General features: G+C 46.6%; 1 protein-coding gene across 2 annotated transcripts in view; it reads right to left on the reverse strand.

Annotated features, from left to right (window-relative positions):
* The window catches only part of col27a1a (collagen, type XXVII, alpha 1a), a 71,827-nt gene that overhangs the window by 31,430 nt on the left and 24,166 nt on the right, over window positions 1–16,231 (reverse strand). For both annotated transcript variants that reach the window (XM_072662623.1, XM_072662622.1), the window contains exons 8-22: window positions 13,607–13,651; window positions 10,974–11,027; window positions 9,750–9,794; window positions 8,650–8,703; window positions 7,031–7,075; window positions 5,368–5,421; window positions 3,189–3,233; window positions 2,436–2,489; window positions 2,299–2,343; window positions 1,473–1,526; window positions 1,278–1,331; window positions 837–890; window positions 594–647; window positions 364–417; window positions 233–277 (exon numbers count right to left, since the gene is read on the reverse strand). In XM_072662623.1, coding sequence (XP_072518724.1) covers window positions 233–277; window positions 364–417; window positions 594–647; window positions 837–890; window positions 1,278–1,331; window positions 1,473–1,526; window positions 2,299–2,343; window positions 2,436–2,489; window positions 3,189–3,233; window positions 5,368–5,421; window positions 7,031–7,075; window positions 8,650–8,703; window positions 9,750–9,794; window positions 10,974–11,027; window positions 13,607–13,651 — 756 coding nt within the window. The remainder of the gene's footprint in view (window positions 1–232; window positions 278–363; window positions 418–593; window positions 648–836; window positions 891–1,277; window positions 1,332–1,472; window positions 1,527–2,298; window positions 2,344–2,435; window positions 2,490–3,188; window positions 3,234–5,367; window positions 5,422–7,030; window positions 7,076–8,649; window positions 8,704–9,749; window positions 9,795–10,973; window positions 11,028–13,606; window positions 13,652–16,231) is intronic.

A 16,231-nucleotide genomic window follows, 5' to 3' on the forward strand; every position in this document is an offset into this window, starting at 1 on the left:
TCCTTACATATGGAACCTCACATATGGATGCCCACCAGGGTCAGCGACGGAACCAGGATGGGTTTAACATGGGCCACATCTGGGTTGTACGCTGTACATGTGGCTTAGTAAGGAGATTAGGGTGGGCTGTAATGATGGGGCACATTTGGGGAAACCCCCCCCCTCACCATTTTATCCCAAACACACACCGGCATACTGAATATATATATATACACCACTGCTAGGAGCTCACCTCTAGTCCCGTCGGCCCGGGTGGTCCAACAGGTCCCTCGTCTCCCTGGTAACAGATAAGAAAAGGGCGGGTCATCCTCATTGGACATGATCTAGACAGTGTGGGAAAGTGTCTCACTCTTAATCACGCACCTCTAGTCCTGCAGCTCCACGAGGACCTGGCAACCCTCTTGCTCCTATTTTGCCCTATGTGGATAGAACACAAACACACACACACACACACACACACACACACACACCTTACAGAAGGGCCTTTGAGAGGGTTCATTGCAGTAGGCCTGTAGCTCGTCACTGTAATACACCCGTAATAAACATACACACACACACACACACACACACACACACACATATTGACGACTAACCTTCGGTCCTTCAGGGCCGTTTTGTCCAGGTGGTCCGATGTCACCAGGAAAACCCTGAATTCAACCAAAAGCCACATGTTGTCAGGGTGGGGGGTTCAGCGTGTAAACACATCATGTGACTGAACGGTCATAGGATGGACATGGACATGGGCGTGCAAAAGGTGGGACCTAGGGTACCCAAACTTTTGCATGCCACTGTATGCGTATTTATTTATTTTGTATCATTTAGGATTTAGGACGTACTTCAGGACCTGGTGGACCGGAGACCCCGTCAGGTCCCCTCTCTCCGATTTTGCCCTGGAACACACACACACACACACACACACACAGAGAACAACATACACAGTCAGCAGAGCTTAGCTATGCCATTGTACGCCTGAAGCTACTATGGTGGTTGCTATGGAGTTTCTTACTGGTTGCTATGGAGTTGCTAGGTACTTGCTCTGTTATCCTAGGTGATTACCATGCTGTTGTTTAGTGTTTGCTATTGTATCCCAGGGAGTTGCTATGCAATCCCAGGTGGTAGTGTGTTATAGTTGCCCTGGTGATGCTTGTGTGTTGCTAGGCAGTTGCTATTGCATCACAAGTGGTTGCTAGGTGGTTGCTATAAGGATTAATAAGTGGTTGTTAGGGTGCTACTAGGTGGTTGCTAGGGGGTTGCAGTTGCAACTTGGAGAGGCTCACCTGAGGTCCAGGTTTTCCTCGTGGACCTGGCAACCCTGGCAACCCCTGAATGCCCTGAAACAAACGGATACAGTCAAATTACGGCACTCCTGTCCACAGACACACACACACACACACACACACCTACAGTGATAGCATGTTTGGTTTATAGGAGATGGTCATTGGCGCTGAACGAGCGGTCAACCTAACACTCACCTTGTCTCCTTGGAAGCCCGTCTCTCCTTGATCTCCGGGAAGCCCAACATCACCCTTGAAGGAGCAAGAGTAGGAGAAAGAGGAGGAGAGGAGGTGGGCGAGAGAGAGAGAGAGAGAGAGAAAGAGAACAGAAGGTGGTTGAGGTAGAGAGAGGCTTCTTGGTCAGGGAGAATTCCTACGTCCTGCACAGTGACCTTTAACTGCTAGCGAGGACTGCTAATACTGACGGTCAACTGATCAAGACATACGCCAATCAGCCATAACGATAAAACCACCGACCACCGAAGTCTGAGCGGGGCAAGGCACGGACTCCTCGAGACCCTCCAGGAGATCCCTGAAGATGTCCTGTGCTATCTGGACACCTTAGGGGGACCACCACCTTACTGACTGCCTCCGTATTCCCCCTAAGACCTGCCTGATGTTCCAGTGGTCTAGCCATCCCCTGTGCTTCTGGTCTCAGGAGTGTCCATTTGTCCTGCCTCAACCGCTTCATCACCTTTAAGAACTGACCGATTACTCGCTGCCTAACATATAGACCCACCCCCTGACACCCAGGAGCCCCAGGAAGCAGATCACCGAAGCCAGTGGTTTGAAGGTTATGGCTGATGGGTGTAATGGTCTTCAACCTTCACCAGTTCGAAATTGTGAACGCTACACAAACACACACATTAAAGGAACACCTGGAGGAGCATTATTCTACATCACTTGGACCCAAAGGGGAACTCTGAATGCACATGCTCAACACAGGCCGGTCAGTGGAGGAGGAGAGTGGGTGCATTTCCATCACATGCTGCAGAATAACGGCCAATAAGAGCATTCAGATCACCTTATCACCTTTCAGTCCAGGCTCGCCCATATTCCCGGCAACTCCCTGGGGCAAAAGACACGAAACACAGGTTACACACAGATCCCCCCCAAGGACTCGGCCTTTGTTTGAGACGCGTGTTTGAGCTGAATTCTAACCTTCAGTCCGACCAGTCCTGGTAAACCGACTGCTCCGGCCGGGCCCATGTCACCCTGGAGGAAGAAAAACGGAGATGCCGTCATTCTTTCGGTCACCGGCCCAGTTCAGAACAGTGTCATGGCTTGACTGGTTGAGGGCCTGTACTTCTCGCCCCACACTGTACCTCCTGTTCGCACTTGCTAGCAAACATTTACTCCACCTTGAGTTCATGTCTCCTAGCTATAGTCTGCTGTCCCTGCATTTCTGTCTCTTCAGGTTTCCAGCTACTCAAATCAGGATCGATAGCCACTCCTAATCCTCTGCGGTACATTTCAAGCAACGTCGGACTTGCTTGAATTTTTCAAAACTCCACCTTCTGCCAAAGGTAGTGGGTGGAGCCCCGCAGACAGAGGATGAGAAGAATCTATTGACTAGAAACTGACTGGGTTGTCGTCTTAACGAAGTTTAGATACCCAAATGTGGGGCTGGCTAGCTATCATTTACTCCACCTTGAGTTCACATCTCCTAGATCTGTCTGTCTTTAGGTTTCCATCTACTCAAATCGGGATCCATATCGATTCCTGATGCAGGACAATTGTTCTGTCCCTGGGTTCTACGTTGGCCCCCCATATAGATGCCCAACAGGGTCCGTAACGGGACCAGGAAGGGTCGAACATGGGTCCCATCTTGGTCATGCACTGCAGTCGGGGCCAAAACGCGACCCATGTCAAAACTCACTTCACATCTGATTTGAGGAGCGTTTATGTACTCACAATTAGGCCGAGGACTCCAGGGGGGCCTGGGGCACCAAGAGGACCCTGAGAGAGAGAGGGCGAGAGAGAGATTGCAAGGTGACGGTTCAGGTTTCAGGATGCAGTCACTGAAGGTTTGGGTTCGGGAAATAAGAAAGGTCCACATGCCCTTACCCTACTTGCCTATACAAGTATGCCTTTCGGAGTGTGTGCAAGTGTATACTGTGTGTGTGTGTGTGTGTGTGTGTGTGTGTGTGTGTGTTCTAGCACACAGAGCCGGTCTGTTGCTGGCTCTGCCATGCCGTGCTGAACCCATTTCCTCCTCCCTCCCTGGTGTGACGGAAGGATGAAAAGGCCGCTTCACTCCTGCTTTCAGGAACAGAGGAATGGCTGGAGGCAGGAAATAAGAATGTGTGCAATGCGGCACTTCCTGTCTCCGCAGAAGGCCCTCTAAACGCTTCCTGAGACGGGGCCTCGCTTAAACGGGGGCTCGTTAAATCGGACCAATCCGAGAGGAGCTTCTGAATGAACCGTGGGAGGAGTCGGATGGTGAACGCTACATAGTACCCCTTTGTGTGTGTGTGTGTGTGTGGGGGGGGGGATTTCCAGAGAGTCCAGACCTCAACATCACTGAATGCTTTGCCACCGAAGACCTTAACTCAGGCGCTCTTCTAAGACCAAGCTTTGGAGGTCTGGAAAAACCTCCCTGTAGGATTCAGAACACCTCCACCACCATGTTTAACAGATGAGAGGTTAAGCTCTGGATCTTGGGCAGGAAGTGAGGAAATGTCTCCTGCAGGTTTCAGAACACCTCCACCACCATGTTTAACAGATGAGGTAGTAGCCTTTGGACGCTCTTAACACTCTACTGCCATCTGAAGGTGTCCTGCTGTGTTCGCAGCAGAGCCTTTAACTCCTGTAAGTTGTGAGGTGATTGAGGTGGAGCCTCCACGGAGCATCAATGAGCCTTGGGTTTGCTGTCGCTGTTCCACCGTTTGTCCTTCCTCGGAGCACCTTTGGTAGGTAGGTACTGACCCCTGCATACCGGTAAACACCCCACAGGACCTGCTTGCTGATTCCGGTTCTGGTCAAAGTGTCTCAGGTTCTTACGCTTGTCCATTTGTCCTGCTTCAGCACCTTCAAGAACTGACCATTCACTCGCTGACCAACATGTAGACCCGCCTCTTGACAGCCAGGAGCCCCCAGAGCCAGATCATCAACGTTCTTCAGCTGTAATGTTATGGCTGATTGGTGTACATACCTCAGCAGTAAATAAGGTCTTATCCAAAGTGGAGTGTGTGTGTGTGTGTGTGTGTGTGTGTGTGTGATGTGTTGGCTAATGGAAAACTGAGCGCGGCCAAGTGAAATAGCGGTGTTTTATGTCAGAATGTGGTGAAAACACAGCGGTCTGCATTCTGGAGTCCTATTAAAGTCATCAGTGACGTCCAGAACAACACACACACACACACACACACACACACACACACACACCTAAGACAAGGCCCCACACTGAGCATGTTTTGGGGTACAGAGCTAACACTGGAGAATCTGTGTGGACATATGGACTTCTCATTATCTCCTGTGTGTGTGTGTGTGTGTGTGTGTGTGTGTGTGTGTGTGTGTGTGTGTGTGGAGGTTGCTGTATCCCTCAGTCCTCAGTCCATCTGATCTGACCATTCCAGACATAGACTCTACAAGACTTTGGAAGGTAGGTGTCCAGACACCTCAGGACACCTTCAGAGGTCTTGTGGAGAGAGAGGCACTGCAAGTTGAGAGGTGGGCGGGGCCTCCATGAGCATCATATATATATGCTGACATGTGATATTCTAGACGAAGACTGGGTCAGGACCTCTCCAGAACGTCGGGCAGGTCTCATTGTGGGGTGTTCCCGATAAGCAGTGGTCAGCACCTACCAAACATCCTCCAAGGAAGGACAACGAGTCAGTGGGTGCCTTAGACTAACTGATGCTCATGGAGGCCCCGCCCACCTCACCTCACCTCTTTAAGCAGGACTCAAAGATGGGTCTGCTGCTGAAGGTCTGAAGGTGTCAAGATGCCTCAGGAGTCCATGCCTCGATGGGTCAGAGCAGTTGGGGCGGCAAAAGTGGGGGGCGGGGGGCGGTCTGTGGTGTGTAGAGAGAGAGAGAGAGAGAGGACGGAAAGGAGAAGATCAATGACGGCAAGGTGGAGCTTGACTTACTGGCTCCCCGTCGGCTCCCGGTGGACCCCTCTCTCCAAAATCTCCTGGAAAACCCTTTAGAGAGAGAGAGAGAGAGAGAGAGAGAGAGAGAGAGAGAGAGAGAGAGATCAAAAACACTCAATGACCTCGGCTGAAGGGCAAAAGGGCAAAAGTTTGGGCACCCCTGGTTGAACTTCATGAGCTCCATAAAAGGCCTGAAACCTCCTCTCGAACCTCGTCCCAACAATCAGCAGCCATGGGCTCCTCTAAGCAGCTGCCAAACGCAGAGGGCGTTCTTTCAGGAGCCGGGTTCCTCAGTTTCTAATGGAATTACGAAATGATGGAATGATGGAGGTCCAGTGGAGGTCCAGCAGAGGAGGACTTTCAGAGCGATCTGCTCGTGGGATTGATCGAAAGTCCAATCAGAACCAGATCCTCCAGCCTCCAAGTGACCTTCAGGAACATGGAGCAGACTCTGGAGTGGGGGTGCACCGCTCGAAATTCAGCGCCAAACGTAATCTAGGGAACGTCTAAACAAGCCTGATTTTCAAGACCATGCTCTGTGGGCTGAAGATGTTACAGAGAACTTTGTTACAGGAACGCTGTTCAACTGTTCAGCGCAAGGGTGGATGGCTCGTGCTTTGGGTTTGTGTTGCAGCCAGTGGCATGAGGAACATTTCGCTGGTGGAGGGAGGAATGGATTCAGTGAAATACCAGCAGATTCTGGCCAGTGACCTCAAACCCTAGCTGAAGGTTTCCCCTTGACCCTCACAGTCCCCCTGACCAGAACATCATCAGACATCCGTGGAGGGGCCTCAGAAGAGCAGGGCAGCAAAACGGCCCAAGAACCGCACAGAGGAGGAAGCTTTTGGAGGGAGAGTGGTCGCCAAACAAGAAGTGAGAGACTCTTAGCTGATCATATTTGGAATTAAAAGAAATAGAAAAAAAAATATTGATTGAAATATTAAAGGAATTTGTGAGATCAGCTCATCTTCTGCTCCCTTACTGTAACTATTCACAGAGAGAGGTTTATTTGACCAGGAGTGCCCAAACTTTTGCTTGCTAATGTAACTGTACTGCAGTAATACTGACTGAAGTAAAGGAAGCTGAACGAAAGCCCCATCACAATCTATTATAAATAATAACAATAATAGTACAAAAAACCCCAATATATAAATATAAAGAAAATCAGACCACTAAAGCTATTCATTTATACATTTAAAATTCTATAATATTATTAACTTATATTCATACATTTGAAATTCTATAATAATATTAACTTATATTCATACATTTAAAATTCTGTGCAGTTCTGAACTTTCTAAAAATGATTTCAAATAATAAATGTACAATTCCATAAAATTATGAACTTAATTTCTATAAAATTCTAAGCATAAGTTCTGTAAATATAAAATCTAATTAATATAAATGTATTAAATAAACATTTAAAATTATATACTATTCTAAGTTTAGATTTCTTTGAAATGAAAAAAACAATTTTCAAATCAATTGGGCCCTGGTACGCACACACACACACACACACACACACACACACACACACACACACACAGACGCACATTCACATATGTACATCACTTAAAAACACACCACACCATTCTTAGTCACACACACACACACACACACACACACACACATGATAAAGTATGTTAAGACAAAACATTACCGGCGTACCCATCGTGCCCCTCTTCCCTGGAGGACCAGGACTGCCCTGAAACCAGAGAGAGAGAGAGAGAGAGAGACATTACAAAATGATATTTAAATATTACATTAAATGCTGTCAGGTTGAGTCACTGTGTGTGTGTGTGTGTGTGTGTGTGTGTGTGTGTGTGTGTGCGCTTGCTGGAACTGGGGGACTTTGGTTCAGTAGGAAAGTGGGATAATGGTTTATCATTAGACCCTGCACTGTCCCAAGACAGTGAATCTCGTGGCATCTGTATATCATCATCTTGTGGTATCAATATATAGTGGCATCTTTATAATGTCTTGTGGCATCTATATATTATTTTGTGGCATGAATATATTATCTTGTGGCATCTACACTGTATCGTCTTGTGGCATCTACACTATCATCTTGTGGCAGCTACACTGAATATCATCTTGTGGCATCTATATATCATCTAGTGGCATCTACACTGTATATCATCTTGTGGCATCTATATATAATCTTGTGGCATCTAGATATCGTCTTGTGGCATCTACACTGTCATCTTGTGGCATCTATTATCCTATGGCATCTTTATATCTGTCATTGTGTGGCATCTATATATCATCTTGTGGCATCTATATATATTATTTTGTGGCATGAATATATGATCTTGTGGCATCTATATATGATCTTGTGGCATCTTTATAATGTCTTGTGGCTTCTATATATTATTTTGTGGCATCAATATATTATCTTGTGGCATCTACACCATATTTAAATTTCTATCATTGTGTGGCATCTATATATCATCTTGTGGCATCTACGCTGTATCATCTTGTGGCATCTAGACTATCATCTTGTGGCATCTTTATATATTGTGGCATCTACGCTGTATCATCTTGTGGCATCTACGGCATATCATCTTGTGGCATCTAGATATCGTCTTGTGGCATCTAAATATCTAGCATCATTGTGTGGCATCTTTATATCATCTTGTGGCATCTATATATATTATTTTGTGGCATGAATATATTGTGGCATCTACGCCATATCTCAATATCTATCATCATTGTGTGGCATCTATATATATTGTGGCATCTACGCTGTATCATCTTGCGGCATCTATATATCATTTTGTGGCATCTACGGCATATCATCTTGTGGCATCTACACTATCATCTTGTGGCATCTTTATATATTGTGGCATCTACGCTGTATCATCTTGTGGCATCTAAATATCTAGCATCATTGTGTGGCATCTATATATCATCTTGTGCCATCTATATATTATTTTGTGGCATCTACACTGTATCACCTTGTGGCATCTATATTTCATCTTGTGGCATCTACACTGTATCATCTTGTGGCATCTAGATATCGTCAGTCTCAATATAGTATCACGCTGCTACCATTGCCTGCTGCCAATAATAGTGTTCTTGTGGCATCAACAGATTATCTTGTGGTATCAATAAATCACACGTAACCTCAGTAAACAATCTCATTAGCTCAGATTATTTTGCAGACTTCAGCATATTTGGGCAACATACTGCACTTCAACGTATCACCTCCTGGCCTCATTATATTATCTTGTGGCCACAACATATTACAAACGAGAGTACAAAAACGACAGAACTCACTCTTTCACCATCAGGGCCAGGTAAACCAAACAGACCTGGGATCCCAATGAAACCCTGCAGAGTGAGAGACAGAGAGACAGAGAGAGAAAGTTGCTTTGAGACCACTCGGATTCGCAGGGCAATAAGAATAGATGATAGACAGATAGAGAGACAGACGGACAGACAGACAGACAGACGGGCGGGTGGATGGGTTGGATGAGGTGGGGGTCTCACTGCGGAGGTAGAGGCAGGCCTTGAGGAAAGTGTATATGCCCATGGACTGCATGGTGCTGGCCTCCACAATGTAGTCCAAGGGCACATACCCTCACACCAGGGATACACACGATGATGACTCGCTGTGGCAACTGTGGAGCGGAAATACACACACACACACACACACACACACACACACATACCTACACACACATACCTACACACAAGGAAATACATCCTATATGGACACTTTCAAAGCAACAACAAAAGTCTGTAATAGTTGAAAGCTAAGGTAAAGCCATGTGTACCAATGAGAGGTTAGCTCAAGTGGTGGTGGTGGTGTGTGTATGTTTGTGTGTGTGTATGTTTGTGTGTGTGTGTGTATGTTTGGGGGTGGTGGGGGCTAAAGACAGCAGGGCCTCAGTCTGATTTTAAACAGGAAATTCCAGTCAGTGGGGGCGGAGCCAAGTTTGATAAAGAGCTTTTAATACGGCTCCGCTGCAAACACGACACTGTGTGTGTGTGTGTGTGTGTGTGTGTGTGTGTGTGTGTGTGTGTGTGTGTGTTTGTGTGTGTGTACACAACATTTTCCATATGCACTGGAACAGTGGTGCCTGCAATACAAATTGCATTTGTGTACATCAGAAAGGATGCAAGCCTGGGGATGGACACACACACACACACACACACACACACCCACACAAACAAACACACTGTTTTATGACTTTAACAGCAGTCCGGGCAGTCTGTAGTCTCTATGGGACAGGAGGACACAGAGAGCTGGGGACACAATAGAGTCACGGTCAACCCAAGTCGACTACAGCTCTGATTGGCTCTGCAGCTTTGCAAAGGCAACTACAGGTGTTCTCCTGCTGAAGACGTGAAGAGAGGAGCTGAACTGCACTCACCCGCATGCCTTTTGGCCCAGGAGGACCTATCGGGCCGGGAAGTCCCTGAGAAAAAACAGAGAGGGGACAATCAGGGACGTTACAGTGACTTCAGTTAGTTTATTTAATGAACCCCAATGATTGGGCTTCCAGTCTTGGTTAGGATATACATCAACCAGTCTGAAGAACCACACCGGATACCATTCCGAACGCATGAGACTGGCCATAACGTTAAAACCCCCGTCCCGTTGCAGCTGCCCTGTTGAGGCATGGACTCCATGGATTGAGGCAAGACCTCTGGAGGTGTCCTCTGAAAAGCGGCTGAAAAATCGCTGGGAAAAGTCGCCAGGACTGGGGCTGGGATCCAGTGTTTTTAGTATAAATTCCAAACAGGCTTCTCAGCCTGAACTGAAGTGGCATTTTCTCCATGTTCTTTCTTTTAGCATTTTAGCAATAATAATAAGAAAAACGGCAACTCCTCGATTCCTTCCCTTTTTTGGTTGAACGTATAAAAAAATGGAGCTTCCTTGTTTTGGAACCATCGTTACGAGTTCAAGATGCACAAATGTTGTGCAGAGGAACTTGAGCTTTTTACCCTGCCCCAGTTCCCAAAACCCAATAAAAAAAGGAGGCCTGAAATGTTGAAACATTAAAACAGCGAGATCCGGACGTGACGTTTCTCCCTGAGCGGTTCTTACGTCCTCTCTGAACCTGCAAACATCTTGATCTTTAAGAATTGGGTCATTGCTGCCATTGACAGAAACTCATCATACCAATCTATACTAATGACATCGTCATAAATACACAAAGGCCCGGACTCCACAAGCTGAGGTGGGACCTCCAGGGATTACACCAATGAGCCTTGGGTTCACTGGTTCACCGGTTGTCCTTTCTGCATACCACTGCATACTGGAGGGGAACACCACACAAGACCTGCCTGATGCTTGTTTTGGAGATGTTCTGGCCCAATCGTCTATCTAGAACATCACAGTTTGGTTCTTGTCAACATCTTCAATGTCTGCCTAATATACCTTGTCAGGTGCCATTGGAACTAGAACTTCAGTGTTATTCACTTGACCTGGCAGCGGTTTTAATGTTATGGAGACACAAACCGTGACCAAGAACTAGGTGAAGAACTTGCTCTCGGTGCTCACCAACACTTATTCACACTCATGTACACAAGTGGACGCAACCACAATCAGACACACACACACACACTTCACAGCAGAAGAAGATCTACTGCACCTGCCTGCCAGGATAACCTTTGGCACCGGTACTTCCATCAGGCCCTAGTTCACCCTGCGAAGAGAGAGAGAGAGAGAGAGAGAGAGAGAGCGAGAGAGAGATGTTTTACAGGTATTAAACTCCATGAGTAAATATTGCTTCATTATGAGCATCACGGCACTGCAAATCAGATTCGGCCCGCCAGCTGTTGAGCAACTTCGGGTTGTGTCCAAAGCTTTCCTTTTGAGACCCTGATCATTGCCCGGTCAACTGCCCCTCAGTTGAGTTACACTGACTCCATGATGTCGCTCAGTGCTTGAACCCCTGTGATTGCCACTTGATGTCATTTGAAGATTGTTCGCTCGACTCCTAGGGGAACTCTCCTTCAGAATTCTCTGCAGGCACAGATTACTTAGCAAGGGTCTCGGGACTCCCAGTGGTTCCCAGAGTGGCGCATTCCCAAAGGGGCAATTTTCACTGCTGCACTTCTCCCAGAGGCAAATTTTTCCTCCTGTGGTGCATCCCGAAGGCGGCCTAGTGGTGCTGTCCCCTGAAGCACTTCCCCAAATGCTGCTTTCATCTGCAGCACCCTCTACAGCCATGATTCCCTGGCAACTGTTCTCCGATGGTACGTTCCCAAAAGGAAGCTGCAGCACTTTCCTAACAGCGCTTCCTAGAGGGTTGCTTTCCCCTGCTGCACTTCTCCAAGGGTGGTGGCCAGTTTTCCCAACAGTGCTTTCCTGATGGTGCTTCCCCTCAGGGCTGCTTTTACCTGCAGCACTTCCCTGCCAGGCAACAATTGGCCAATAGTGCATTCCTGAAGGGAACTTGTCCCTGCAGCACTTTCCTAACAGCGCTTCCTAGAGGGCTGCTTTCTCCTGCGGCACTTCCCTGACAATGATTCCCTGGCAACTATTCTCCGATGGTACGTTCCTGAAGGGAGCTTGTCCCTGCAACACGGCGCTTCCTAGAAAGCTGCTTTCGCAACATTGCTTCCCTGAAGGTGCTTTCCCTTAGGGTGCTTCCCCAAAGGAGCTGGTCCAAAAGCTGCAGCTCACCTGCAGGACACCCCTAACTTCTCCAATGGTGCATTCCTGAAGAGCACCTGTCCCTGCGACACTCTAGAGGGCTGCACTCTTCCCCATAGGTGCTAGCCTAAGAGCTGGTTTCACCTGCAGCCCTCCTCCTCGACAATAATTCCCTAGCAATGGGGACGTTTTCCCAAAGGTGCTTCCTAAAGGGTTGCTTTGCCCTGCTTCACTTCTCCGACGCTATTCCCCCAAGCGGCACTTTCTCTGTTTCTAGCTTTTAGCCTAGCATGGGTTCCCACTTACTTCCCTGACAGCAGCTTCTTCCCTTGTTGAGTTGCCCTTCTCTGGATGGTGCCATCTAGGGAAAGCTGTGATCACTGAAAGGCCTGGTTTTCATAGCAACCTGTATTCCCATAACGACCAGAGTCTCACAGGGATATGCTGCGCTTCAGTAACACTGGAACTAGCAAAGATCCGAGGTCGGGTTTGCGTCCATTTTTAGGGGGGTTAATAAAACGAGTCAAGACTGTGATGTAACAGTTTTGGGGTTTTGGAGTCGGTCCATTTCCCTTGTTCTTTTGAAGGAGGTTCATGGGTTGTCACTTCTGAACGTTCCTCATTCAGCTATGATGAGATAAACCCCTCTAACAAAACATGGCTCAAACAGTCAAAATATGCACGAGTGTGTGTGTGTGTGTGTGTGTGTGTGTGTGTGTGTGTGTGTGTCCGCCTGTCCACTAGCAGGTGTTTGCGATCCTGCTTAACGATGAGCTCAGCACACTGTGGGAATGGAGGGGGCGAAACGAGGATGAGTGTGTGTGAGTGGGAATGTGTGTGTACTTTCGGGTCAGAAGGAAACCTAGTGTACAAACCTAGGAATGTACACTAAATGGACAAAAGTATTGGGACACCTGCTCATTAATCGTATCTTCTGAAATCAAGGGTATTAATGGAGTTGCTCCTGCTTCTGTTGGAGTTACTGTCTCTACTGTCCAGAGAAGAAGACTTTCTACTAGATTTTGGAGCAAGAGCATTGCTGTGAGGATTTGATTGCATTCGGTTAATGGATGATCAGCACCCAACCTCACCTCACCTCATCCCATCCAAAGGTACTGGATGGAGCTCCATTACCACCACCATCACCATCATTCCAGAGAGCACAGTTCCTCCACTGCTCCACAGCTCAATGCTGGGGGGCTTTATATACCCCTCTACAGCCCAGCATGGTGCCAGTAGGCTCATGTTTATTAAGCCACATATTACATTTGGGCGTCTACAGCTGTCCAGCTGATCGGTCACTTGCCTTGGAGAATTATTTTACCTGTTTAGTCAGAGCTCAGAACTTTTACAGGAACCATACTGGGATGTTCTATGATGCTCATGGAGGCCCCACACACCTCTCTACCGTACACCACAGGACACCTTCAGAGGTCATGTGGAGTAAATGCCTTGACGGGTCAGAACTGGCAGGCGGTTTGATGATGATTGTCCTAAGATTCTCAACAGGGTTAGGGTTTGGACCATGGTTGGGATTTTGGGATTGGGACTAGGGTGAGGGATAGTATTGGGGTTCGAGCACAGCGATGATTCAGTGTTTGGGGTGGGGGTGTGAGTGAGACTCACTGGTTCTCCTGGGAGGCCAGGTGGTCCGGGATGACCTTTTTGACCCTGTGAAGAGAGAGAAAAAAAAAACAAAAAACGTTATGACACCCCACACACACGTCTCTGCGGCTACTTACACTCCTGCTCTTCTGTTTAACCCTTTAAAGCCAGGTGTGACGCTTTCGGGTCATTTAGAAACCTAGTTTACAAATCTAGGAATGTACACTAAATGGACAAAAGTATTGGGACACCTGCTCGTTCACTGTTTCTTCTGAAATCAAGGGTGTTGTGAAATCAAGCTGGTCGTGCTTTTATTGGAGTAACTGTCTCTACTGTCCAGGGAAAAAGGCTTTCTACTTTTGGATTTGGATTTTGCAGAAAGAGCATTGCTGTGAGGATTTGATTGCATTCAGCAACAAGAGCGTTAGTGAGGTCAGAATGTTGATCATGATTTATGTAGAAAAAAAATAATTACGTAACATCTAAATAATAATAATGATAATGTAAGATATTACAGTAATGTATCAAATATGATTCCAAAAATGATGTCATTTTATTTCTTTATTTCTTTATTATTTGAACTATCTGGTCATTATTTGCTGTTTCAGGCTTTAAAGGGTCAAACTGCAGTAATGCATCACACCTATCCAAACAGCGTTTTCAAATACATGGAAAATTGCTAATAATCATAGCAGACGTGAAGCTTGTGCAAACACACACACACACACTCACACACACACACACACACACACACAGCAGCAAACATTCCTGCTAAGGATGACTCCATCAATAATCATAGACCCCATCTGCTGCCAATCAGCCCAAACTGCGAGATTTTTTCCACTGTGTGTGTGTGTGTGTGTGTGTGTAAAACAGGGGAAAAGTGTGTTTCAGGGCGTTTCATGTGTGAGTGTTTTTTTATGTGAGAGCATTTACTGTATTTGTGTTTGTGTGTATCTGCATGTGTAGACGTCATCGTGCCTGTGCAGGATTCTGCTGACTACTGGAATACTGGTCTGTGTGTGTGTGTGTGTGTGTGTGTGTGTGTGTGTGTGTGTTTTTGTTTCCTTTTCTGGTTTTCCATGAACCCTGAACATTGCTCTTTCAGAACGAGCTGGTGGAACAATCTGCAGCCTGATGTAGAATAACGTGGTATTAGAAGAGCTGCTGTTCATGAATATTAATGTTCTAATTATAATAACAGAGCAAAAGTTGGACCAAATCCCTCCTTTAATGTTAAACGTGACCTTTGTTTCGGTCACATAACCTGTTTTAATGTTTAGCGTGACCTTGGTTTCAGTCACATGACCTGTTTTAATGTTTAGCGTGACCTTGGTTTCAGTCACATGACCTGTTTTAATGTTTAGCGTGACCTTGGTTTCAGTCACATGACCTGTTTTAATGTTTAGCGTGACCTTGGTTTTGGTCACGTGATCTTTTTTAATGTTTAGCGTGACCTTGGTTTTGGTCACGTGATCTTTTTTAATGTTTAGCGTGACCTTGGTTTTGGTCACGTGATCTTTTTTAATGTTTAGCGTGACCTTGGTTTTGGTCACGTGACCTTTGTTTGGACTTTTTTAATGTTATGTTACCTTTTTCAGTCACGTGACCTTTTAACGTTTAACGTGACCTTTTTCATCACGTGACCTTTGTTTCGGTCACATGACTTGTTTTAATGTTTAGCATGACCTTGGTTTAGATCTTTTAAATGTTTAACGTGACCTTTTTTAATGTTTAACATGACCTTTGTTTGCGTCACATGACCTTTTTTTAATGTTTAGCATGACCTATGTGACTTCCACGTGACCTTTTTACCATTTAACGTTCCAGTCACATGACCTCCCCTTACATTACTATCTCCAGGTTTGCTCCACAGCCGTAGCGTTAACCTTTCTCGCTGCTTGTGATCTCTTGCTGAATCACGGTATTTGAGTTTAAGCGGCTCACACTAACGCAGCTCGCGTGCTGAGATCGCCCCCTTCAGGACAGACTTCACACTGCAGCACTTAGCAGTAAAATTCCACTTGCTGCAGTTCTCGTCTTACTTCTGAACAGAAACTAGGTGTGTACAATCAGTGCTGTGCAGGTGAAGTAGAGTGTGTGTGTGTGTGTGTGTGTGTGTGTGTGTGTGTGTTTGAGAGGAACAGCTATGCTGTACTGTGAAGGGTGTAGTTAAGCTTTGGCAGGACTCTTTCTGACCCGTCAGTGTCTGGAAACCTATTCAGATCCAAAACACGCCGCTTACAAGCACCCAAACACTCACTCTCTCACACACACACACACACACACACACACACACACACACACTCCTCTCAGCCAAGGCTGTGAAATTACAACATTTTCTGCTGCTCTTTCGAGGGACGTCTGCTTCCCTCATCAGTGTTTTCCATGGAAAAATCTGAAGCCCATTCCCAGATCAAGCCAGCCAACACACACACACACACACACACACACCTATTCCTGAATTGTAAATGCAGCACACATCTAATCTCAATCAGCAGTTCTCTTCGACACGGTGTGTTAACCAGACGAGTGTGTGTACGAGCCTCAGGACTGACCTGTCTGTAACCGCAGAGAAAGGCTTCCTACCCGAACGGTTACCATATTCATCCACGTGGTGTTTTTTGGGGGACGGTGTGGTGTTAA

Source organism: Salminus brasiliensis, chromosome 18 (genome assembly GCF_030463535.1).
Source record: "Salminus brasiliensis chromosome 18, fSalBra1.hap2, whole genome shotgun sequence".
Taxonomy (NCBI): Eukaryota; Metazoa; Chordata; class Actinopteri; order Characiformes; family Bryconidae; genus Salminus; species Salminus brasiliensis.